Below are 24,940 nucleotides of genomic sequence, written 5' to 3'. Positions count from 1 at the left end.
ACTTCATTTCTTAAAGAAAATATATACGTGAATATACAGGAAAAATGATTGCATAGTCACAAAAAGTATCCACAATGGCCATGTCTCCACGTGGTGGAATAATAGGGAGTATTTTATTATTGTTGTTACAGGAAAGGATTCTCAAAAGAGTTAAGTCAAGAACCAAAGGGTCTTACCACCAAAGAAATGTGTCCTTTCCTGTCTTCACATTACCTACTTTTAAAGCCACCAACCAATACGAATTTGCCAAGAGTGGCTACCTACAATCTGATGCACTTGTAAGAAGGAAGCTTCCTTGAAGGACGGAAAAAACAGCAAGATCATGATTATAGACTTGCTCCAAAACTAAAAACAAAAACCTGATTAGGCTTCCTATGGCTGTACAATTCTATAGAAAAACCAGTCTCTAACATTTCACCTTTCAAAGTTCTAAAATACTGTCCAGTTTGGACGGATTATTTCTGTTTCCATCCAGAAACGCCTCTCCCTGTGCTAGTTAAAAGCACTGCCAATCAAAACTTATACTTTAGTCCTTTAGATGTGTGGCTAGTTATCTGGCAGGAATAAAAAAACAAAAAGCTGGACATTAGCAGCAAATTCCTGAGATTTAAGGGTTTGATGTTTTGTCTGCCTTTGGAAGCCTGCAGGTTAAACACGGGTGATTTTTACTTCTCAGTGAAAATGGTGGTGGCATTCCATTAGCACACCCTAGCTCAAAAGACAGGGTGCTGAAAACACGCAAGAACAACAAAGCTGCCTCTAAAGTCCTACGTTTCAGACATCGCCAAGACCCTCCTATGAAACACAGTGACTTAAAACTCCAGGATGGTGTATCTCACAATACAAAACAGAAGCACATGCATACCCACACACTTTGAAGACTTCTTTAGATGATTACACATTATTCACATTTACTGTTTTTTTAAAAAAGTCACATGACGAAATGTAAACCTGAAACGACACTGAACCTCCCTGTCACATACGTGATCTGCTTTATTCTCCAAATTCTCCAAACATCTGTACAAGCTGCACTGTCACTCGCTATGCTTTGTTGAAAGGAGGATATGCCTTGGTTAGTCTTTAAACTTTCATGAATATCAGAAATCACAGGGTTAACTCAAGTACACAGTCTTTTAGACTACTCGGGACTATCAATTTTTAAATGGCACAAGTCACAATGAGTAGATGAGGCTTCCCATACGCTGATGGGAGTCTATGGAATCAAAAAGAATGGAAAAGTCACCAAGTTGAAATCTGAAGTACCCAATCCATGCTGGGGAATTATCTTTCACACATCTGGCTTAGTGGGGGCTGGGGGGAGAGACAGTTTTTCAAGAATCTTGAACTTTTTCAGGACTCGAGTGTTATTTAATGTGCTGGAAACAATTTATTAAGTGTTAAGGCCCTTAGGAAAAAAAAAAAGCGCCTCTCTTAAACGTGAGTAGACAGACACTCTACTCGGAAGCTGACAAAGGCCCATGTTTTTGTAACTGCAGGCTTTGAAGGACACGGGGGGGGGGGGGGGGGAGTTACAGAGAATCACATCTGGCTGCCCATTATTGCAAATGTCAATAAATTTAAACGATTCAAATGATAAATACTCATTTAATAAAACACCCACACAATGACAAGAATGAGACTTTAATCAGTTTTAAGTGGAGTTTATAACACTAAGAGATAAAGGGCTGTTAACAAACACAGTAACAAATGGACATCTGATTGGTATGAGGCATTATCCTGTACACATCATGTTTTTGTGTATCCTCAGTGCATAGCATTTACACACAGAGCCACTGCTGCACAGCACAAGAGTATCTGAAGAGGCTGAATCAGAGTAAGGCTGTTTAACAGACTGAAATGTTGAGTATATATATTCTCTATGGAAACAGATTGAACTTGCGAACCGGCAGGGTGGAAGGCAGCTCTGCCAGACACGGCGGCGAGAGCCCCCACTCCCAAGCACAGTCCCACCCCCTCCGTCTGCATGCATGACACGTCAACAGTATGTAAAGGTACACGAGGCACTTTGTGGCGACCACAGCCATCGTTATGAACATATTGCACACATTTTCTAGAACTAAACATGTAACTTGTACCCTACTTTTTATTTTTTTAAAGCTGAAACATTTGATGCTGCCGGTAAACTCCACTTAAGTTTATAACCTGTGCCACAGCAAAGAACGGGGATGCTATGTATTCAACTGCCCTGTAATAATTATGGCAAAAAAAAAAAAAAAAAAAGTTCGCAAGGAGCTACAGAGGACTTGGGATGGCACAGGGCCCAACTGTAAGCTTTCTTAAAAGTGATGCCTTCAAGTAACTCAGACATGTAAGCGGCTGCACATCCAGAAAGTCTAAGTAAGAAAACATTCCAGAAACTCAAAGAGATTACCTACAGAATGCATTTCAGGCTAATTATGAATACTGTCATAAATAAAGTTTTAATTAGGACTCAAAAACCTTTCAGTCATAGCAATTCTTGTCAAATTCTATGGGGATGGTAACTGAAATAAAGGAGAGTAGTATGTATAATATATATTTATATATATATAATATATATATATAATGCCATTTTTCCATTTCCAATGACTACACCATAAAATGTAAGCAAGGCTTCTCAAAAACATTGAAACATTCAAAATCAAAACCCTCATTCAGACCTTCACATTCCAAAGGAAAAATAATAACAGTGCAAAAGCCCATTATAATGTCATTATTTATGACCTGGCCCTCCATGTTACATATTGGAACAACACAAATTATGTTTTAATATACCGTGCCCAAAACTGTAACAAATTAACAGTATTAATAACTATCATCAAAACACGAATAGTTGATTTTCATTTTAGTCAATAATTTTCAGCTTTTATGAAAGATAAGGTGGCATATAAATTTCAATGCTGAGATCTTAGGAATAGTTGTCTCTAACTTTATCAATTTAACTTATGAGCAGTCAATCAATTCTCTACATATCAATGTTTAAATACAAATGTGTAAATCCTAAGAGCTTTGTTAAAAATTTAAAAATTTTATTTGTTGAATGAAACTGATGAGGTATGGAAAACATGTGAACATTATTTACTAAGAATATTTTAGATGAAGTTCTGCCTAATCTATTTAACCATCAAACTCTATAAATGCTGCTCTAGTAGGTCCTATGCAATCTGTATTGTAAATTAACTAGGTCAGACCACAGCTAGTGAACAATTTCAGCACCAATAAGTTATTGAAAATGAGATTTTACACCATTAAGGAGTAAATTGGTTGGATATTCAAATGTTTCAAGGTCAGTGTATAATTTGAAAGACACCAAATTTCTGGGGGAAAAAACTTCTTTTTAAATAGTATCTTCACATTAGCTTTACAATAGTAGTTGTATTCTGCTTAGAATCATATGCAGTCTGGGCATATCAAATATACGATATTTAAGAAGTGAAATTGAAGCCCTAGTCCTAAGTCTAGCACTATGAAGAAATGATTCAACACTGCACATTAAAAAAAAAAAAATCTATTCTTTCAATAAAAATCGATAAAAGCGTTATGTGGGACAATTTCTACTGAAAAAGTAAATGCCTCATCATTTATGCAGTGTTGAAAATTTACTGCAACTCTAATTTCCTTTTTAACACAAATAATGTCCTTTTAAATATAAACATTATATGTATTCAGTATTCAAGTAAAATTCCCTAACAGTTAATGACATTTAAAAAATGTGCAAAACTGCAAAACTCATTGTAATAGAATGTGTAAGGTCAAAAGGGCGGAACGGCTGACAGCTATTGGATTGAATAAGTGCATCATAAATCTTTGAAGGAAAAAAAAACGCTTACTGTAGAATCTCAAATTGAAATTTCCTGTGCAGCATTACAAAATGTTTTATACTCAATGAGGAAAAAAAGCTTGCAGGCAGCACATGAAGCATCCACAGCAGGTGTATGATTGAAAACTAATAAAGTAAGTGTACGTGGTTGACTGATGTCGGTACGAACAGCATCTGACTTTTCGCACTGGCCTTGATTACACGGGAGATGGAGCACTCGTTACAACTGAGAAAATGTATTTGATAGATCATTGTCGATTTTCATAATGTTTCAAGCCCATTCTTTGTTGATAGCCTCCACATTTATATGGTTAAGTCATTGTTGCTGTGTTTCTTATCTATGACCACATTATTTTTATATCCCTTCATTTGTGGATTCTTAAGAAGTTGTGGAAGGTTCATTCCTGCACCCCAATACAGATTCACTCCCTCTAGCTGCCTTTTCTAGCACCAATATGCTTTAAAAAAAAATAAAATAAAATGCACAAAACAACAAGCAGTGACAGCGGCCAATTCCTCAAATGTCCAGATTAACAACTGTAGCATGCTAAAGAAAGGTGCGTGAAGTAGCTGGAGATGGTATATGGTCCAGAGTCCAGCAGGACAGATAGCCCTTTCTGAGCACTCCCCCATTCCCCTAACCCGAATACATGCATTAGAATGTAGCAAAACCCTTGAGAAACTCCTCTTAGCCAACTGCAAACTTATCTGTTGCCACAAGTGCAAAGGGGTAGGATGTGAACCTGTGCATCACAAAACTCTTTAGCCACTTCAGTTGGTGACAGAACACAAAATGAGAAATTCCTACGTATACACATCAGTCTGTCTCCACTTTTTATAAAACTGGAATAAAATGGGAAAGTGCCATCTTTATTTATCCTAATTGAATTTTAAATGTCCTTTTGACACAAAAAGGTATATACATGACACAGCTACACAACCTTTTTTCAACTGGACAACAAGTGTCACAACCCTGTGGATGTATAGGGTAAAACAAGATTGGTCAGGAAAAGAGAATTGTTCCTATAACTGGTAATCTGACACAATGTCCTATTGCCATTAAAAAAAAAAAAAGGTCCAATTTCAGTTTATTCAAGTTTGTTGTCATGGTGTTTTATCCCTCTTGATTAAAAAAAAAATTCAGACTTTTGTAATTTGTGTATGCTGATCTTCATCAAAAGGCTCATTCTCTGGATCAGAGTCAGTGGTGTCCGAGTACCTGTAATGATCAGGTTCGTTGTCACTAGCGTCCGGCGTCACAGAGGCTGAACTGCTAGCCTCGGGATTTGACGGCTCCTCTACCGTCTTCGTGAAGTACAGCTTCACCTGGAGAAGAAGCAGGCGGTTTAAGGGGGAAATCCAGAAATCCGACTAATCTTAAATGACTTAGTAAAGATACGTATTTTTAGCAGATTCATTTTTTTTAAAAATGCGATGACAAATAGGATCTTGAAAAGGCAGCTATCTTTTAGATGACCCTCTTCTTCGGATTTCCTAGGTTTTCTTGTTACCCACTGAAAAGATACACTGGGATGTTAATATGCTAGTCTTTAGTAAGCATAAGCTGCAAGCATTAACTAAATAATTCTGCAAAAGAAATGCCCTAAGGCTGAAGTTCATTGGCCGTTTACAAAAGATATTTTCAATCACAAAATTCCACGTACAAATACCTGAGTTCCAAAAGAATACTGCACTTACTACCTGTCTGAGCCTCAGTGTATCTTCTGATACAAATACTACTAAACAAAAACAAAGTACTACGTTATAAAAACACTGACCAACAGTGATGTTCAGGATCCCGTTAGCCCTTAAAGGTTAAGAACATCAGACAGTGGTGTCCATTACAGGCAGTGCCGAGAGAACTGCAAACAGCTCAACGAGGCAGGTATTTCCATCTCCAAGCAGAGGAAGCTAAGGCCCAGAAGGGCGGCCAGCAGCGCATGGGAGGCTTCAATCAGATCGGCCGTGAACGCTCTTGCTCCTTCTGTTCTATCTACAGCCAACCCCCCCCCCCCCCCCGTTATCCTCCTCTCGTCTTCCTCCATCAGCGGATCCCTTCGGGTCCACCTGCAGGATGCCTTCTCTCCCTCCTCTGACAGCTTCTCACTGCGCCCACTGCCGCCACACTAGTCCAAGCAGCCACCACCTCTCGTCTGCGTTAAACCCCAGCAGCAGCTTCTCACCTCACCTCCCAGTTCCGTTCTTACCTCCTCTCCAGGCCACATTTTAAAGACAAAATTCAGACGACATCCCTCCTGGGCTGAAAACACACCAATGTCTTCACACTCAGACTGATGTGATCTAGTCAAAACGACTGCTTATCTACGGCTCCTCAAACATGGGAGAATCATTCCTGGCTCAGGGCTTTTCTATCTGTCCTTCCCTCCTGTCCCGGGTATTCGTACAGCTCACTCACTTCATTTAGGCCTCTGATTAAACGTCACCTGCTACAGAGGCCTTCTCTTAATTACCCAGCTAAAACCCACACCAAGATCGTTCTCTCTCCCACCTCTGCTTCATTTGTTCATAAGCACTTACCATAGGCTTTGTTTACTGATAACTGAAACAGTTTTTATTTGTAATCACAAATACATATTCTTGTAAAATTAAAACAAAAAACAATAAAACTAGAGGAAGTCACACTATAAAAGCTAACAATTAAGGAAAATGCAGACTTAGGTAAAACACAGTCAATGGAAACCGTGGATTCTAAAAGACACTTCTAACCACTTAAAAGAAATGTAAGATCTAATGGCACTTAATATTTGATTTATTTTCACTTAAAATATATGTAGCCTCCCCCTTATTTTTAGGATTACTCACAGTATTCTTATACTTATCAGCTATGGGTAGGCCTGCTGCATATTATAAAGATGGAATGAGGCAAAACAAGTAAGAGAGAATTTTTGAAAAGAGAAAGGAAGGTATGGTGAAAGGAAGGGGGAAAAGCAGGTAGAAGGAGAAACCAGAAAGGGGAAGGAAAAAAGGGCAAACTACCATTTGGAAATATTGACAAATCAGATTTTTTTTTTTTTACCTGGAAATTTCTTATCAATGCACAGGAATAGAAATACGTACACACATCACATACAGATAAAAGTAACGACCCAAATAACTCCATAATATGAGGAAGTAGACAGGGCTTTAGAAAGGGAGTAACACAAAAGAATGATCGGAGAGGGCTTCCGAGCACCAAGACTGAAGAGAAGGCTACGACACGGAAAGGTAGCCAAATGCGGGAAAGGCAAGGGGCAGGCAGAAGGTGCAGAGGTACAGGGAGAGAAAAAGAACTGGAAAGCCTGCAGGCAGAAGGAGCTTAGCATCTGGAAGAACTGAAAACTGCCAGCATGGGTGAATCTCGGAGCAGGAGGAGAATGTGGCTAGAGCTCATGTAGGAGGTGAGCCTGCGCTCAGTTAGGTAGGTCTGTGTGGGTCATACCAAAAAACCACAGGGTCTTTAAAAAGTATAGACAAGAGCGACACAATCACGCTTATTTTAAGACCACTCTGAGGAGCTGAGGATAAACTGGAAGGGGGCAAAAGCAGGAACAGTTAAGAACATTCCGTGTGAATCATTCCCAAATGACTGCGTTCCCTTTTACTCCTTTCTTCCCCCATTCCTACTTCATATCCCATAAACTGAATTCCCCTTCCAAACCCGTGCCCCAGATTTCACCAAACAACAACAAAGAAGCGGGGGGTGGAGAAAAGCAGCCTTTTTTGACTCTGTGTGCATCTATGTTAGAAACTCACCTTACTGATACCGAAATATTGCTTCTACATAATACCTAATTTAATTTAAAACTTAGTCACGCAAGTCCTTCATCAGCTATACATTTAAACACACACACACACACACACACACACACACACACACACAGAGCCACCCACTAATTCCTCAAAATGTTTTTAACTGACCTTAAAATTTGGAGAAAAGTATCGGTTGGCCTTGTCTTTATTTGCTTTGTCGAGATCATTTTTTGTTAAAGTGAGTACTAGATATTCCTTGTCATTATCTGCACGCTCTATACTGCAAATACTATCAATTTCTTGATCACATAGACTTCCATTTTCTACTTTTTCTGAGGTTTCCTCTGGTCCTGGTATGAAGAATGTGTTTACCCAAAAGTGAAACATTTTGTCCTTTAAAAAAAAAAAAAAGACAAATTTTAAATTTTTTTAGAGAAGAAAATATATCACCTATATTCAACATTTGCCCCAAGAAGTCAATAAAATAAGCCACATGTCATTTGATAGTCTGAATAAAGACAAACATACAGACTTGTATTTGGCAAGCTGTGGGTTATCTGTTGTATCTAATTCACATACATTTATTCTTTTGTTCAAATTTTAGACCAAAAATGTAATTCCACAAGTTCTAAGATAACTTACTTTTGTTTTAAAACCTTAGGTAAAATTTTTCCTTTCTTGTCTAATATAAGCTTTAAAAAAATGTTTGACTTTGTATGTATGTGTATATGAAAATGGGTTTAATGTTCTGTTTCACCGAGTTATTCATTTCAGGGGCGCCTGGGTGGCTCAGTCGGTTAAGCATCTGCCTTCAGCTCAGGTCATGATCTCAGGGTCCTGGGACTGAGCCCCACGTCGGGCTTCCTGCTCAGCGGGGAGTCTGCTTCTCCCTCTGCAACCCCTACAGAATCCTTCTCTCTCTCTCAGATAAATAAATAAAATCTTTAAAAAAATCTATCCATTACAAAATTTACTTTAACAAAAGTTCTTGAAATGTCAGCACAACTTCCCGATGAAGCAAGGCAGATCCATTTCTACTTCAGAAGCAATACAAACTCTAAGTGGCTCCAGTTTCCTACATGACAATATGTGTGTCTGAAAATGTTCAGAATATGGGGGAAGGAAGACAAGCAATTCTGACTTGTTATAAAATGCCTATTTTTAAAAAATTACTCCTTACAAATAATACAAGGTCCTGTTAATCAAAAAACACATCAGAAGTGCATCACTTCAAACCTTTCTTGACCAACACAAGAAAATGTTCTCTCTCTCTCTTCTCTTAATGACTGGAATTTGGCCTACATGGATCACGTGACAGTGAATGATGTGCAGCTTTGTGACATCTTATCTGGTGCCTTAAATTGCCAGTAACTTTTTTATTCTAATTTACCTTCGAGTTTTGCTATTTTCCCAGGAAGATGGTAAGACCCTTAAGTATCTTACATTTAACTGTCTTTTTATCTTTTAACAGTACCTAGCAATCTCACATATAAGACTTTAAAAAAACATATTTGTTAATTTTAATTATTTTAGCAAAGCTATTTTTTGCTTACTTAGAGTCAGAAGAACATAAGCTAGTACTATTTAAATCTCCAAAAATGTGGATTCTGTATAGGTACTGATTATATTAAACCTGTTTTTGTTTAAATCACAGCAACATTTATAACAGGCAGGGAGAATCACATAAAATAGAAATATATGTAAAGTAATCTCAGATATAGATGTATTACAAATACTAATCTAATCTTCAATTTTATATGTATTAAAGTAATGTACAGATGATAACTGAAAATAAGAACTTATGCACTCCTAAAGGTATAGGGAGACAGTGATGCAGGTGCCTATTTTTAAAAGTAAAATATAAAATTTTAGGGGCACCTGGCTGGCTCCGCTGGTAGAGCGTGTGACTCTTGATCTCAGGGTCATGGATTCAAGCCCCATGTTAAAAAAATAAATAAACAAACAAATAAATGCTTTTTAAAAAAATAAATAAAACTTTACATGTACCAGTCCTATAATGAATAGAAGGGAAAAAATACTTAAACACTGGCTAACGCTCCCTGGACTACTGAAAAATTACTTTCCAAAGTTATCGAGATATATTTAACTATCATTTACATAGAATAGGTAGGAAATGCATTTCCAGTGAAAAAACCAGTTTAACATTTTGTAATTTCCCAGCTATGCGGATTCTGGATATAGGAAATTGTATTTCTTCAGATAAGTCAAGGTAGAGTTTAAAATTTTTGTAACAAATGAAACTTCCTCTTCTTTTTTTTTTTAAAGCTAAATATCAGGAAAACTAAATCAGTCCCATTACTGAGAATGTCTAAAGATTCGCAATACGTTTAATGAGGCAGTAACAACATACAAAGCTACTATTTTTGTTCATGACTACCCCAAATTTTGCACCTTAAGTGCACTCACCTTAAATATTCATACTTAGTATTTTAGACCAAGATAGTTTAAGAATGAGCTCTTGAATTCTCTAACTATGGCTCAGTAATATGCAAACCTCACTAACTTTCAAAAGCTGCATATTTAATACATTTTTAATACATGTTTTATTACTTCTTTTGCATACTTTATCACTCTCCTAACTAAAATTCGCAATAATTCAATAAATTTGAGAAAGCTAAATATAAAATGATGTAGTCTCAGGAAACATAAACCAAAATGGGGGAAAAGTGGTCTGTGTCATTACACAAGACCATGGAACAGACCTTATTTATACATATAGATGAAGTTTTTTACAAACTCATGGCCCCTTGCTAACTTTTCCTCGGTAACTGATCATCCTGTCTAAAAGGACAGTAACTGATTTAATGGGGTATGTAATCTTTAATATTTTTATGAAATTTCTCTGCATAACCCAACTTAAAGAAAGTTCATCTCAAATTACAATGACATAAGGACTTTTCCTCTAATAAGATTTTTTACCATTATAATGGCTCATCAGTGTTACAGTAAGCAAAGCATGTGCAGATCTAACAGACAACCAGTTATAATTCATTAGATGGTCAGTCACAAAATATTATCCTGTAAGCTCTCCTTACAGAATGATTTCTGCCTAACCAAATATTTTAAGCAAAAGATCTGAGGTTACTGTTCAGAGTATGGCGATTTTGGAAATTCTTCCCAATAAAAGGAAAGTGCAAACCTTTTTTAGCATCTTGTTCTGTTTGTGGAAGAACTCTACTTTGATGTCACCACACACAGGCAAAGGCTGAGGGAACTCAAAGTACATGAACTTGTCTTCCCGTCGTGTGGGTCCTGAATTGGAGGAATAGATCTTCACCTTTAGCTGGCAGACCACAAACTGAGGATCTGCATGGTTAAACACACGTTAGCATCACTTGACAGGAAATGCCTTCAAATGTCAAACAGTCAAAAACCATTTTAATAGTTAATGTTAGCAATACACACAAATTAGTGATTCTGCATCTGTAACCCAGATCTAAAACAAATCAGTATTTAAACAAAACAAAACAAAAAGGTCAAAAAGTATAATCAGTCCAACAGTAGACTTCCGGCACTACAATAACAGCAAAACTTTAACATTAAAATGTTAAAAATCCAATATAAATTAGATTTATAATTAAAATGCTAAAATAATTTTCTGGCACATCTATGAACTGCGTAAAAAGTAACTTTAAAAATAGATATTTGCTGCAGTATTTTAATGTCTCTACCACATAACAAAACCCACAAAATACAAATCATTACATGTTCACAAGATGCATAAGAATATAATCTATTTATTCCATAAACACAAGACTCAATATTTATAAAAATATTAACGATTATTTATTTATTTTACCTATAGCTCACATTTTATTTCTTAAAGGGATATAAAGCCTTCATCATGAGAAACAGGAAGAGATTTGAAATGTCTGCAAAGAAATACAACAGACTCAAGTACAAACTGCAGCAAAATCCCCCTCCCTCCAAAACACACTCCATTTTCATTAACAAGTATTTTGGCTTTGGCCTCTGTTTTAAAATAAAGGAAAGGATTATATGTTTTAGTGATTAACCTTATGAATAAGAAGTGGGTCTTGAAGGAAATATGCCAAGACAATTGAGAAATAAAATCCCAAGCTTGCAAAAAGTACATGAAAAATTTCATGTATATTTCATATATTTTTATGTATAAAATATACACATATATAAAAACAGGCATAAAATCCTCAACACTAAAAGGCATCATCCTTAAAGATGCAAAAAGAAGTTTCACATTGTTTACAAATGTGACCAACAAGTGAGAAAAAGGCAAAAGGCTTATCCAAGCTAGATGCACTTTCTAGTTTAATAAACACATACCGGCTCATCTGCGCAGTATCTAAAGCAGCATCAGCATTCACATAATAAACAGCAGGTTTGATAACAGCCTGTTGGGTTTTTCTAATATGAATCTGTGAGGCATTTATCACAAGAAAAAGGGCACTCCCAAAAGGGGAAACATCACACTAACAATCTGTCAATAATTGCCGCATCCTTGACTAATGGTTCAAAGTACAGCGAGCCATTTTACAAGACTATGTGATTCTGAAAATTTCACTAGAAACTCTAGCTTGAAAAAGCAAACAAAAAGGTATGATTTCAAAGCTGTGACAAAAATCAGCCAGGATGAAAATGCCTTGTAATCTTATTAAGACTCCACTAGTTCAGAATCTGATAATCCTCATTTTAGAACTTTAAAAGGCATATTAACAGTATAAGCCAGATTTCAATTAAACTACATCTAAAATGTGCATCTTCAGGAATTCGAGAACTGTATAATCAATTCATAAACTAATTACAAATCAGTGTGACTTAGAATTTACCCCCCAAAACTAAGTTAAAAAGTTTTAATAAAAATAAGTGGAAAAGATTTCCTCAAATCACTAAAGAAAATCATTTCCTTTACAATATGAATTTCCCATCTTCGATCTCTAAGACCTAACTTATCAGAAGCCCAACATCAGTACAGTTCTGCAGACTTCTGAGACACAAGTCAGGTATTTTCTCTTTGATACGACTGATATGTTCTAAAGAAAGGACAAGTCAATACCTGGTCAACAAGCCAGGATTCAATTGTTCTGACATACGCATATTGATGTATTGTGTATGGAGAGAAAAATCACGGTGACCATCTTTTACTAACATTTTAACCCCTTTAGATGTAAAGAGTATAGTAACTTTTCCTTTATTTAGGGATAGTAGGGCAATAATCCAGTAAGAAAACAGCTGCTGACCCAACCACTTTGCAGAAGCTGCTCTGTTTTCCTCACTGGCCCCGCCCTCCTCCTGAACCCAAAGGCACAGCTCGCCGGGCCTCAGCCCTCCCACTGTCTCCCCGAGCCTTCCCACTCTCTAGCCCCACACCGTATCTACACGGAGGGCTAGCTAACTATTACGTCTATTGCCCGGTGCGTCCCCAAATATCAGATCTAACTCTCACCTGAGATTCAAACCCACACTTTCAAGAACCCACTGAGGATCTTCATGTGAACAGCTCGCCTTCACCTGACCAAAACATGTTTAAAACCAAAAACATTCATGCCTCCAAGTCTCAGTGAGATTCATTTTTCCTTCTTCCCTTTTCTGTGAATTATTGATGTGTCCAGAATCGAAATTGACAAAATATTTAGATATAAATGGCAAAGTAAAGAGCAATGATTTGATTGCCTTAGCAAAGCACATCTGGCTTACAGCAAGTCCTGCTAACTGGATTCCTTCCCACCCCTGGCTCCCCATCACCACTTCCTACACAGCCAGACTTAAAACAGAGCCTAAGCCTCTCAAACTGTCACTGATGCCACAGCATCTATCAAATCAAGTCTGCCATCCCCATTCAGGGTCCCCTGACAGTCGGCCACACATCCCACCCTACTCTGTTCCCTGGGTCCAGCTCATGTCCTACTGTTGTACTTCAAGTCAGGCCCGCAACACTTCCTTCAGTTTTAATGCCAATCTAAACAGAATGCTTTCTCCACCGTTCAAAGAAGAGCTGGACTTGCTCCATGAAACTATCTGACAACCCCCAAAACTTTTATTTTTCTGAAGACACCATTTATAATTTATACATATAACCTCCCATTCAATTATGTATTACTTATAATACAGCTTCATGACACAGTATGAAATCACAGGGCATAAATGGAGAACTAGAAAATCACTTAGTAAAGATTAAAAAGTTTTCAGTAGTCAGTAATTTTTAAAGTTTAAATACTGAAAAGAGACAAAAACAAAACAAAAATCCACCACAATGTTTAACTCTAGGCAGGCAGAGTAGAAGTGATAGAAGATTTGGTGCTAGAGAAGCCAATGTGAAAAAATTACACTACACAGGAAGATTATTGAACTGAACGTTCTCTTTCCTTTATTATCTCCCTAATATGTTATACCTTTCTTTTGGTCCTTACACCTGATATTTATCCTACAGGAAGAGCAGGAATGTTTTCTTCCTTTTTCCTTCTCCTCTATGAATGTGTTAAGTTCCTATGTCAATCACCTCTGACAGTCCAGTGCCTTGCATTTAGAAGTTATCAAAAACTTGATTTTTTTGACGTAGAGTTGACACACAATGTGACATTAGTTTCAGGCATACAACACAAGGATTCCACAAGTGTGTACACTGTGCTGAGCTCCCCACCAGCGGAGCCACCGCCTGTCCCCATGGAGCACTACTGCAGTGCCCATGACCATACTCCCTGTGCTGGGCCTCTTCCCAGCACCTTTAAAAGTCGTACTGAGATGACGCCAGCATCAATGAGGTCTCTGAGAAGCCTATAACATGCTCTATTCATAAATTTGTTGCCTATGATAAAGGTGTCCAGCCCTAAGAATACAGGAAAGATATGATGAAGACATCTGATGAGGACACCTAACTGAAAAAGACAAACACCACCAAGAAATTAATTTCCTCAGTATAGGTTAATTTAGGGATAGAAATTTTTTAATTACATAAATATTTTCAAGAAGCAAAACTTAAAACTAAAAACTAAAACCACTAACAAATTACAAAATCTCACTGAAATATTATTAGAGGTATTCAAAGAAATACCGTAGTGGTCTCTTATCTACAAACTATGAAATTGCACTCTGAATAAATGAAACATATTTCTTAAACATGAAAACATGACTGATCGCTGCCAAGGCAGAAACTAATGTAAAATTCTGTTACAGAAAAAAGCAGCAACAGTTTGGTCTTTTACAGGGCTGGATAATACTTCCTTCCACGCATTCTCTCTTGACTAACTGCTTTGGGTCTGAGTATTAAGTATTAAGGCTCCTCTCAGCCCAGCTAAGAACTCCACCCAAGAACGCCAGAGAAGCAGAACAGGATCAGAATGACGGAGGGAGGCTCACAGTGGTTTGTGTGAGAGAGAAATCAGTAAGAGGCAGACATCACTGACATGATCTCTATTTAGTACGTATCGAGAAAGTTTCAGATTTCAAAATATCTTCATTTTATTGACAAGCAAACATAAAGACCGGTAGATGGTGTGCCTGGGTTTACAGAGTCGAGTAATGAGAGAGCTAGAACTGGAACTTGGATCTAAATCCAGGTTGTCTCTAATACTCCACACACCTTGACTCAACCCTATTCACTCAACGTATTTCAGCTGGTCACCATGTCTTATAACTTTTTCCCTTCCTTCCTATTGTCCCTGTCACCATTACTACCACTATCTAGTCTTCCTAAGATAGGAAGGAACTGGTCCCTGCCCCCACACCAGGAAACTAATGAATCCCACTGCTACTCTATGCTGGATCTCTACTGGGATGGGTTTTTTAGTCATCTGGTCACAATTCAGGCTGCATTTGGTGGATACAGCAAAGAATGTTTCTTTCATAAATATAATTTGGCTTCTAAGACATTAAAACCCACTGCTCTTGACTTCCTTAGCCCAATGTGCTGAACAACTGAGCTACTTATTTAGTCTGGATACTTCAGAAATACATACCCCTGCATAAATTTTAAGTGTGGTAAATTTCTTTCTAGATTTTTCTGTAAACGTCCAGTTATGTTCAGAAAAGTGTTCCAATACATGGAAGGATGAGAATTTAGAGCACTTACTGCAAGTTCCGCCACTGAACATTGGAATAGTTTCAAACATCATCTTGTGAAACAACAGTGCCACTGGTCTATAATCCAGATGATTCTTTAACAGGTAGCTATAATAATACACATAGCGCCTCTGACTGGGAATAGTTACTCCCTGGTGGACAGAAAAAAAAAAAAAAAACAAGAAAGAAAAGCCAAATTCAAAAGAAAAATTCCATTATAGTTATTTTACTAAATTGTTATGGTAACTGGGTTGTACCCACTGAAGAACATATATACATTAGAAATTTGACCTTAAATGATTAATATTTAAATCCAGCTCGACAACAGAGTAAATCAGAGCAACATCAGTACAAAGGAAAATATCAGAATAACTTTTCTCCCTTAAAATATAATTATAATACCCTCATTTATTCAATGGTCACCACAATGCTCCAACCCACGAACCCAGTAAGCAAAGGCCTCTGCATATCCAAAATAATGGTCAAAGGCATCTGCACTACACCCGTGCTCTTTACACACAGGGCTTCCTGCAAAAATTTATGGACTTTTATTGAACACACCATTCCTCAAAACCTTGGTTACTTATTTTTTAGGCAAAAGTCTATCAGAATCAGCAGAACACATAAAGGCATAGTGCCTTTAAGAGACAGAAATAGCACCAGCAAAAAATGATGGCCTTGGACGCCCCCATAAAAACAGGAATATGTGGCTGGCATAAATGTATGCAAGAATTCTATAACAGAGGTACTTAAGAGATGTCCCCAAGCTACATAATATCTCTTTGCGGAAGAAACCAGGGATATACATAACGTTTGAGGAAATTTCAGTATTACAAATGCTAAAAATATATATAAAATTCATGTACTATTAGAAATCTAGTGTGTGCAGCCATGCGGTTCATTAATGCTGCTGAATAAATGAGGTCTGAAGTCTCCTTTCCTAGGATGTGTGTAACTTCAGGAAAATTCAAGCATTTCACTTAGAAATAGAAGGCGAGTAGTAACATGAAGACGTCTGACAGTTAAAAGTGACTTACAGAAAGCTTAAAAGTATATTCAAGAGAAAAAAGAATTTGCAATATTTTTAAGTTATTACTGGCATCTCAATCTCCCCATGTGTTAAACAGTCTGGACACAAATGCTTTTCTTCCCTCTAATAGAAAGTATAAAGTATGTTAATGTGAGTTTAAAGACAGATATATAGAATGGCAGGTAAACAGGTATTCACTCTAGTATTCTCAGGTTTGTTTTTTGTTTTTTGGTTTTTTTTTTAAAGCTTAGCATGATCTCATTACAATTAAAAAATACATAAAATGTCAAAAAATGGATAAAAGCCATTTCAAATAAGGACAAATGATTTAAGATTCTGGCTATAGTGCACAGACCACGCAATCAGAAGACTTGGATTTGAAAGCTAGACAGTCGAAACACCAACTCTAATCTGTTTCCTCAGGAAAATGAAGACAATTAATACCTACCCTGTCTTCTTCACAGGATTCTCATGAGGAGTAAACACTAAATGCAGTTACACAAAAGCATGCTAAACCTACAAAATGTTACACAAATCCTAGTTAGCAGTTTTAGAAATCCTACCCACATTTGAAGTATAATTTGGAAGAACTGGAATTTTGGTTCTGTGTACAGTATTTTCTTAAAAGAAACGGTGGTGAAATAGTATTACTGTGAAAAGCTCCTAGAAAAACTAATGTTAAAAATCATTATTAATAAAAAGTGTTTAAACTTAAAATGGTGTACTGTATCACATTATTTAATGCTACTTCAATAAACAACTTTTCATATTTATCAAGATAAAAAACACAATTGCTTTGTGCAGGTGGGAGGAGAATAGCAGATGGACGATGGCTGGGCAGGAAGGAACCTTTTTTGAACCATGTGAATTTATGATTTAGTCTAAAAATTAAATAAAATTAAATTAAAAATTCAAAAAATTAAACCAATGGGAGTGTATAATAAGACGAAGCTGCCAAGTTATTTGTTGGGGTTTAGTGGAATGAGAGATGATTTTTTTCCTCTTTATCTTCTTGGTGTAAGTTTGTATGAATAATTAAAAGGTTTCCAAAGCTTTAATTTTTCTCAAGTAGCAAGTGATTGGTAGCACATCTATAATGCAGTTTTTTATATACTGAGTTAATCCTTACCAAAAAGCGCGAGGCAAATGTATAATGAAAGAATGTATGAATCTACTAGATGTCAATAATGGATGAATAATTTGTGTGTAATATAAGCTGAACAAAATTACTGACATAATTCAAAGAAAAACACTGAAAAGCACAATTTAAATTTAATTAAATAATTCTCTTCCTATCAAATTATGCATAATTCAGCTTCTGTAGCTTAACTTTGCAATTCCTACCTAGCAGCGCCCTCAAATACAATGCATTCAGATTCACAGAAATAACAGAGTTTGAAGTCTCAAATATGTACGGACCACCGGCATTAGTGTGTCCTTTACTCTTATCTCATCTCTCATGACCACAATGCACACTTACTCAAACTAAATTAATGGTACAATGAATCATACTGTAATCTAAATTTTGAAATAAAATGAATACAACTCCCATACTAAATTGACAATGCAATTTATAACTCTTCAAATATTTTATTTCCTGAATGCATATACTGAAAACAATAGTTTATGTGCATGTTCTACCTACAGCATTTTGACTATAAAGACTTAATAATTTTTTAATACCTAAGAAATGAACATTTTAATGATCTTCAAAAATTTATTTTATAAATATGAAAAGAGGGCTGAACGTCAAAGCTCTTGGAGATTGAAAAATAACTACATTTTCAAAATTTCCATTTTTCACTTAAATTAACCAAGAACATTTAAGCGAAACTGGTCTATAACTGTCCGCCAAATTATCCACCATCTACCATTGATGACTCTTCTTTTCCACTCTAAATGCAAAGAAAATTACTTATATTCTTAACCTTTTTTCCAGGGGTAACTTTTAAAACATTCTAATCTTAGCTACACTTGGCCTTCTTCAGGCCGACTTCATGCCACATTCCTGGCCATCATTTCAAAAGGCCACCAGTACTTCTTCAATTCCTTATGTTCACAGACAAGGAGGGGGCCCGGGAAGATGTGTGGTGCTCCTCCCAAGGTCTAATGCCTTTACTCAGTCTCACCTACGACTCCCAATCTCTTTCATTCCAAACCTTAAACTGAGTGATGACTTCTGCACTCTGTTCAACCCACCTGTCTTTCTCTCCTGTCCCAGACAGACATCACCCTCAATGAATGTAGCTCTTACTTCACTGGGAACCCTGAGGTCATCCGGTGTGGGCACTCCCAAAATTCCCTTCTCCCATCTTAACATTTTTTCACTCCTGATATTTTATAAAAGTGCCTCTGCACGTTCGCCTAGGTTCCATTTTGGCAAGTGCTCTATTAATTATCCCCTCTCTGGCATTTGTCTTTCTTTTACCTGTCTCCTCCTAATAATCAGCTCAGGTAACCCTTGTCCTTGATCCAAAACAATTCAAGGACCAAAAATGCACACTCTCCCCAAATCTTGTATCTCTCTCAAATTGTCACCCTCCTTCTCTATCTAAACAAACTCTGAAAGGTAAGCTCCTGCTCCTTAGCTCATGGGAATCTGTTATCATGAGGCTGATTTCTTAATGGTCATTAGTTCTTTTTTTTTTTTTTTAAAGATTTTATTTATTCATTTGACAGAGAGAGACACAGCGAGAGAGGGAACACAAGCAGGAGGGAGTGGGAGAGGGAGAAGCAGACTTCCTGCGGGAGCAGAGAGCCCGATGCGGGGCCCAATCCCAGGACCCTGGGATCATGACCTGAGCCGAAGGCAGACGCTTAACGACTGAGCCACCCAGGCGCCCCATGGTCATTAGTTCTTAATGGTCACTAACAGTCATTTCCTACTATTTTCTTAGTCTCATCCTGAATCATTTTTTGCTGCCATTTTGAAAATTCCCTGCCTCTATCTTAGAACACACTCTCGAAGGTTTTCTCCTACCTTTACTGGCTATCTCTTCACTTCTTTCCCTAAATGTGAGCATACCTCGGAAATCTGATCTGAGCGAGCCCCTCTTTGTCAATCCTCTCTGTTGTAGTAGTTTAATTATCAATCTTACACATTAACTCCGAAGCCTGTGTCTCTCAGTACGACTTTATCTCCAACTCCCAGTCCAGAATTTCTAATACTTGGCTGGACAATTCTACCCTGAAATTTCAGAACCACTTAAAACACAACATATGTAAAAAATGAAGCTTTCCTATTCTTGCATGGACCAAGCTGTTATTTCTATTCATGATATTCACTATTTTCCCCAGCATCTGAGCCCAAAACCTCTTCTAATACCATCACTGCTACTGGTTATTGAACTGTTACCATGTTCTTTGCCCTGCTCTAAGTACTTTCATTAGGTATAATTTAGTATTCATGAAGTGGGTATTATTGGTAACACCATTTTATAGATGAGGTAAGGTCACACCTCTTATAAGTAATGGAACTAAGGTTCACCCTAGTACTCCAACTCAAGAGTTTATACTCAATCACTGATGCTACATCTTCTTCCTGCTAGAGTAAAGGAAACAATCGGAGAGGGAGTAGCGATCTACCCAGGGTTACAGAAGAGAGGAGTAAGGACATCCCAGCACTACAGCAAAGGCTCAGGCCGCAGAATAAAGGCAGAGATTGGTCAGCAGATCAACTACCTGGCATCTATATACAGTACATACATACATACATACATACATACATATAGACATACACACACACACACACACACACACACACAGAAAGCACACCAGCGGTTAAGTTCATTTAGGACGCTCTTAGATTTCTACACATCTACTCAGATGCCAAAATCCAGACTTAGTGACATACCTCTCAAAATACCAGTTCTAGTTTTCTGTGGCCATTCTAGTTCAATCACCTCCTGCAATTTTGCAACAGCCAAATGATTAGCAGCCTCTGATTTATCTATTCTCCAATCTATTTTTTATACCCACTCTTCAATTAACTTATAAAATAAGATGAATCACACTAACAATTCAAAATACTAAATGGTTTCCCAGCGACTACTCAAATAAGAAAACTCATCACACACTGTAATTCCATAACAACATAGAAATACAGCCCAACCTCTTTTCCACTCTTACCTCGCACAACTCCCTTGAATGTGCTTTTACTTCTGGCCAAACCGAAGTATTTAATTTCTCCCATATTATACTTGCTGTTTTTAAAGTATGCTATCTTTATCAGATTAAGGGCATTAATCTGCAAGCAGTCATCTGGGAAGTTTTACAGATTTTCTAACACCTAGACCAACTTAGATAACAGAATTATTCAACACTTCCAGGTCTGACAGCAGCCACCTGAAATACAATTCAGATTAGGTACATTGTGAGGGCTCCTACACATTTTCATTCTTGGATGGTCTGTTCAAATTTTGGATTTCACCTTGAAGCAACGATGTTCATTGAAAATTGCTTATGTCCCATTGAAATTTTCAAATTCATTAGCACAGACCAAAATATAATTTTTAGTTACCTCCACAGTGTAGTTCTATCACCTTTCTCAAACTTAATGTATAATCTGTGTTTCCCCTTTCTCTTCTTTTTCCTTGAAAAGAACTTTAAAAGACATGTATTGGTTTTATTGGCAATTTCATACAATCTGTGTTTGAAATTATTAGTTCAAATGGTTTACTGCTTGTTAATTCACAATTTATATTTTCGTCTTTATTAATCCCTCTCTCCTACTGGTTATTATCTTAATAATCTCTAAAATATATTTCTATTTCCCCACTGACCCCAAATTATTTAAGTAACTAGTTTTAAATTTCCAAATGGTTGATATGATTTGATTAAACGTTTTTTAAAAATCTCTAGCTGGAGGTACCTAGGTGGCTCAGTCGGTTAAGCGTCCAACTCTTGGTGTCGGCTCAGGTCATGATCTCAGGGTCATGAGATTGAGACCCGCATCGGACTCCAGGCTCAGTGTGGAATCTGCTTGAGAGTCCCTCTCCCTCTCCCTCTGCTCCCCTTCCACTTGCACACACACACACACACACTCTCTCTCTCTCTCTCTCTCTCTCAAATCAATAAATGAAATCTTTAAAAAAATAGACAAAAAGCCAAAATTATGTATTTAAAAACTCTCTAGCTATACTGAATTATAAATCAAGGAATGATTGATTTATAATCAAACCCCAAGGAATGGAGTTTATATATTTCTACTTGGAGAGATTTTCTTTGTAGTTGGCCTAATGAATTATCAATCTTGGTAACTGTTTTACAGACGACAAAAAAAGAAAAGAAAAAAGATACATTTTATGGGCTATTTTTTATTATATTACTCAAGCCATCTATATTTCTTTTTGTGTGCCTTCTTGATCTTCAAGTATTATTAAAGATTCCTATTATTGCTGCTTTTCTGTCAATTTTTTCTTCATTTCTTCCAGCTTTTCTTACTGTATTTGATGTTATGTTTAGCACATAAGAGTTCATACCTGCTAATTCTTTGTTGTGGAGTGTACCCTGTGTGAATATAAAATGACATTCTTCATCTAGTTTTATACATTTTGTTGTAAACGCACTCTGATAATGATATTCTGTCATCTGCCTTTTCCCAATGTATCTTTAATGAACCACTTACTTTTCTAACCTGAGTTGTTTTATGTAAGTCTTTTCTATATGATTAATCTCTTAAAAACAGAAACTTAGAAGTTTAGGTTATACACATCTTTCAAACCTAGGATACTGTCATAGTACTTCCGGGCCAGAATTCCACCTGGATACCACAACACAAGATATGTAAGGTTTTGCTCATATTCTGTGCATCAGGACCCTCACTCAGATCATCTTCTCTAAGATGAATTCACAATCTAAATTCCTCAGTTAAAGAAGTAATTTTCTACTTCAGTAAACTTTCCACTGGCACTTCTAAACTCAGAAATAATGTCGATGTTTTAAAATAATAATGTTTGCTTGAATCTTGAAAATCTATGTTTCAGAATGTTCACAACAAGATTATTACAGGAAAGTAATTCAACAAAGGGAGAAATATAGCTCTCAGGAATGGTTATTATCACCATGATGACATATAGCAGTAGTTACTGTACATTAAGCTAAGTGCCAGACATTTTACATATATCCCCGATACTACCACGACTTTATAAGACCAATATTATCACCTCTATTTCAAGGATAAGAAAACAGTCCCAGGGCACATAATTATCCTGTTCAAAACCAGGACCTGAACCTAAATGTGACTCTGATTCTAGAACTTTATACTCCGATGTCCTGGGTTTTACTAACAGCACACAAACTAACAAGGTCATATGAAAGAAGTCACACCCTGTTTGAGCACTATTTTTCCCACCTATGAAGACCCTCCAAAGTTTAGAGTATTACAGTGCTTCAGTTCCATGAAACTAATGGTAAGTAATGTATCAACAATAGTGCTGCATGAATCACAGAATCCTTCAGAATAATACAAAGCGGACACCTGGCACAGTTCTCTCCACACAGCATCCTTTGCCCTGTGGGAAGCTATCATTCCCTCTGTGGTTTTACGGAGGTGGGATGGGCTCTATTCTTCAGTATCAGATATACGTCCAGAATGTTTGGTTCAGGGATGGGTACATGCCCTAATCCAGGTAAATCAGAACCTAATCTAGGAATGTTTGCTCAAACTGTAGCTCTCTTCCTCCTGCAGTTGCTAAAGTAGCCAGGATGTAACCCTGGGGCTGCTAGGAGTCATACACCTTGCTATTATTTGCAAGGAGACTGCCTGAAGAGAAAGCACATACAGAGCAAAGGAGAGAGCTGAGAGAGAGCTCACCGACACCTATTAAGCATCTAAGTCCGAGCCAGAGGTTTTAAGGTTATATAAGCCAATATAAATGTCTCCTTGTATTTATGCTCTTTTGAGTTGGGCTTCTGTGAGTGGAAACTGAGACAGAGTATAATATAGCTACTTTTTTCTTTTTTAAGTTTCTATTTCTACTCTGGGGATCAAAATAATGCAGAAGAATAATCTGGACAGGCGAACACAGTACTGTAGAAAAAATACTAGATTTGAGGTTAGGAGACAGGTTTGAGTCATTACACAGACAATGACCTAGGACAGACTGATCTTTATATGTTTATTTGATCATTTATATTAGAACAGGTCTGAACTAAATCATTACTAAAGTCCTTCAAGGTATAAAAACCTTATATATAACTTTATGAATATATAGATTGTCTAACAGGCGTAAATACCATGCATTAGAGGGACACAGTTTAGCCCAGAAGAATTAATGTGTTAGAAAAATTAGAATGTTATATAAGGAGTTCTTTTTGTTTTGTTTTTACTGAAAGTGAGAAGAATTACAGTTTAAGTGAGGAGAAAAAATAGAACATTGTATTGGTTACCATATGGGGAAATTTAGTAAGTAACTAGAAAAAAGTAACTAGAAAAAAGTAACCTGACTATATGATTAGGACATAAAAATTCATTCCTCAGAGAAACTAGAAAATCTCCTCTTCTTGGGATCACTTAGAATAAAGTTAATATTTATTATTTCTAGAAAATTCAAGTCTTCATTACAGATAAGCTAATGAACCCATGTACAGAGATCATACTATATATGAATTTTATCTCTAATAATTGCTTTGAAAGCAAAACAAAAAAGAAACCAAAAGGTCAAGTATTTTTCCTAAAAGTTTAATCAAAGAAAATAAAGATTAATGCTTACTTTACCTGCCACCACTCTAGAAGGGGGAAGGCAACGGAAAAGAGAGAGGAGCAGCAGAAATTCTGGGTAAGTTTGTCATGTAACAAAAGTTTGCCTCTGAATTCAGAAATTTGGGGTATCTTTCCAAAATATATACTTACCAGCATTAGTAGGATGCTTTAACTCTTTTATTCATAGTTTACAATAAATGCTGTGAGTTCGTTCCCATTCTGACACGTAAGTGTTAAGTGCAGACAGCCTGAAGCACAGGACTAGACAGGAACCAGCCCTGGGAGGAGTTCAGCTGCACCAGGCTCTCCTGGGGGGCAGGACAGGGAGCTGCTGACAGCCTGCTTCACTCATGAAGTAAAAGGACCAAATCTGCAAAGGAATGACTCCTAGGGAAGTGTAACAGAGTTGCCTTCTAAATTACCGAATATAAGAAGGACTCTTCCTTCCCTCTGGCAGTTATTCTGCTCTCAGAAACATGCTTCTGTAGAGGAGGTATCAGTTGTCCTCTGACTTCTCTGCAGCCCTCAAAGCCTCAGGTATTATTTGGGCATCACTAACACAACAGCACACGGTTTGGTCAGC

At 37.0% G+C, this 24,940-nt stretch overlaps 1 protein-coding gene across 1 annotated transcript; it reads right to left on the bottom strand.

The window, feature by feature from the left end:
- Window positions 1-1,625: 1,625 nt before the first annotated feature.
- On the bottom strand, window positions 1,626-24,927 carry PTEN (phosphatase and tensin homolog). Its single transcript, XM_027587595.2, has 6 exons — window positions 24,780-24,927; window positions 24,508-24,665; window positions 15,636-15,777; window positions 10,731-10,897; window positions 7,739-7,963; window positions 1,626-5,146 (listed from the first exon to the last, which is right to left on the bottom strand). The coding sequence occupies exons 2-6, from the start codon at window positions 24,511-24,513 to the stop codon at window positions 4,961-4,963; spliced, it is 726 nt and encodes a 241-aa protein (XP_027443396.1). The 5' UTR covers window positions 24,514-24,665; window positions 24,780-24,927; the 3' UTR covers window positions 1,626-4,960.
- Between the last annotated feature and the right edge of the window lie 13 nt (window positions 24,928-24,940).

Source organism: Zalophus californianus, chromosome 15, assembly GCF_009762305.2.
Source record: "Zalophus californianus isolate mZalCal1 chromosome 15, mZalCal1.pri.v2, whole genome shotgun sequence".
In the NCBI taxonomy this organism is placed as follows: Eukaryota; Metazoa; Chordata; class Mammalia; order Carnivora; family Otariidae; genus Zalophus; species Zalophus californianus.
This window is presented reverse-complemented; position numbering and strand designations above follow the sequence as displayed.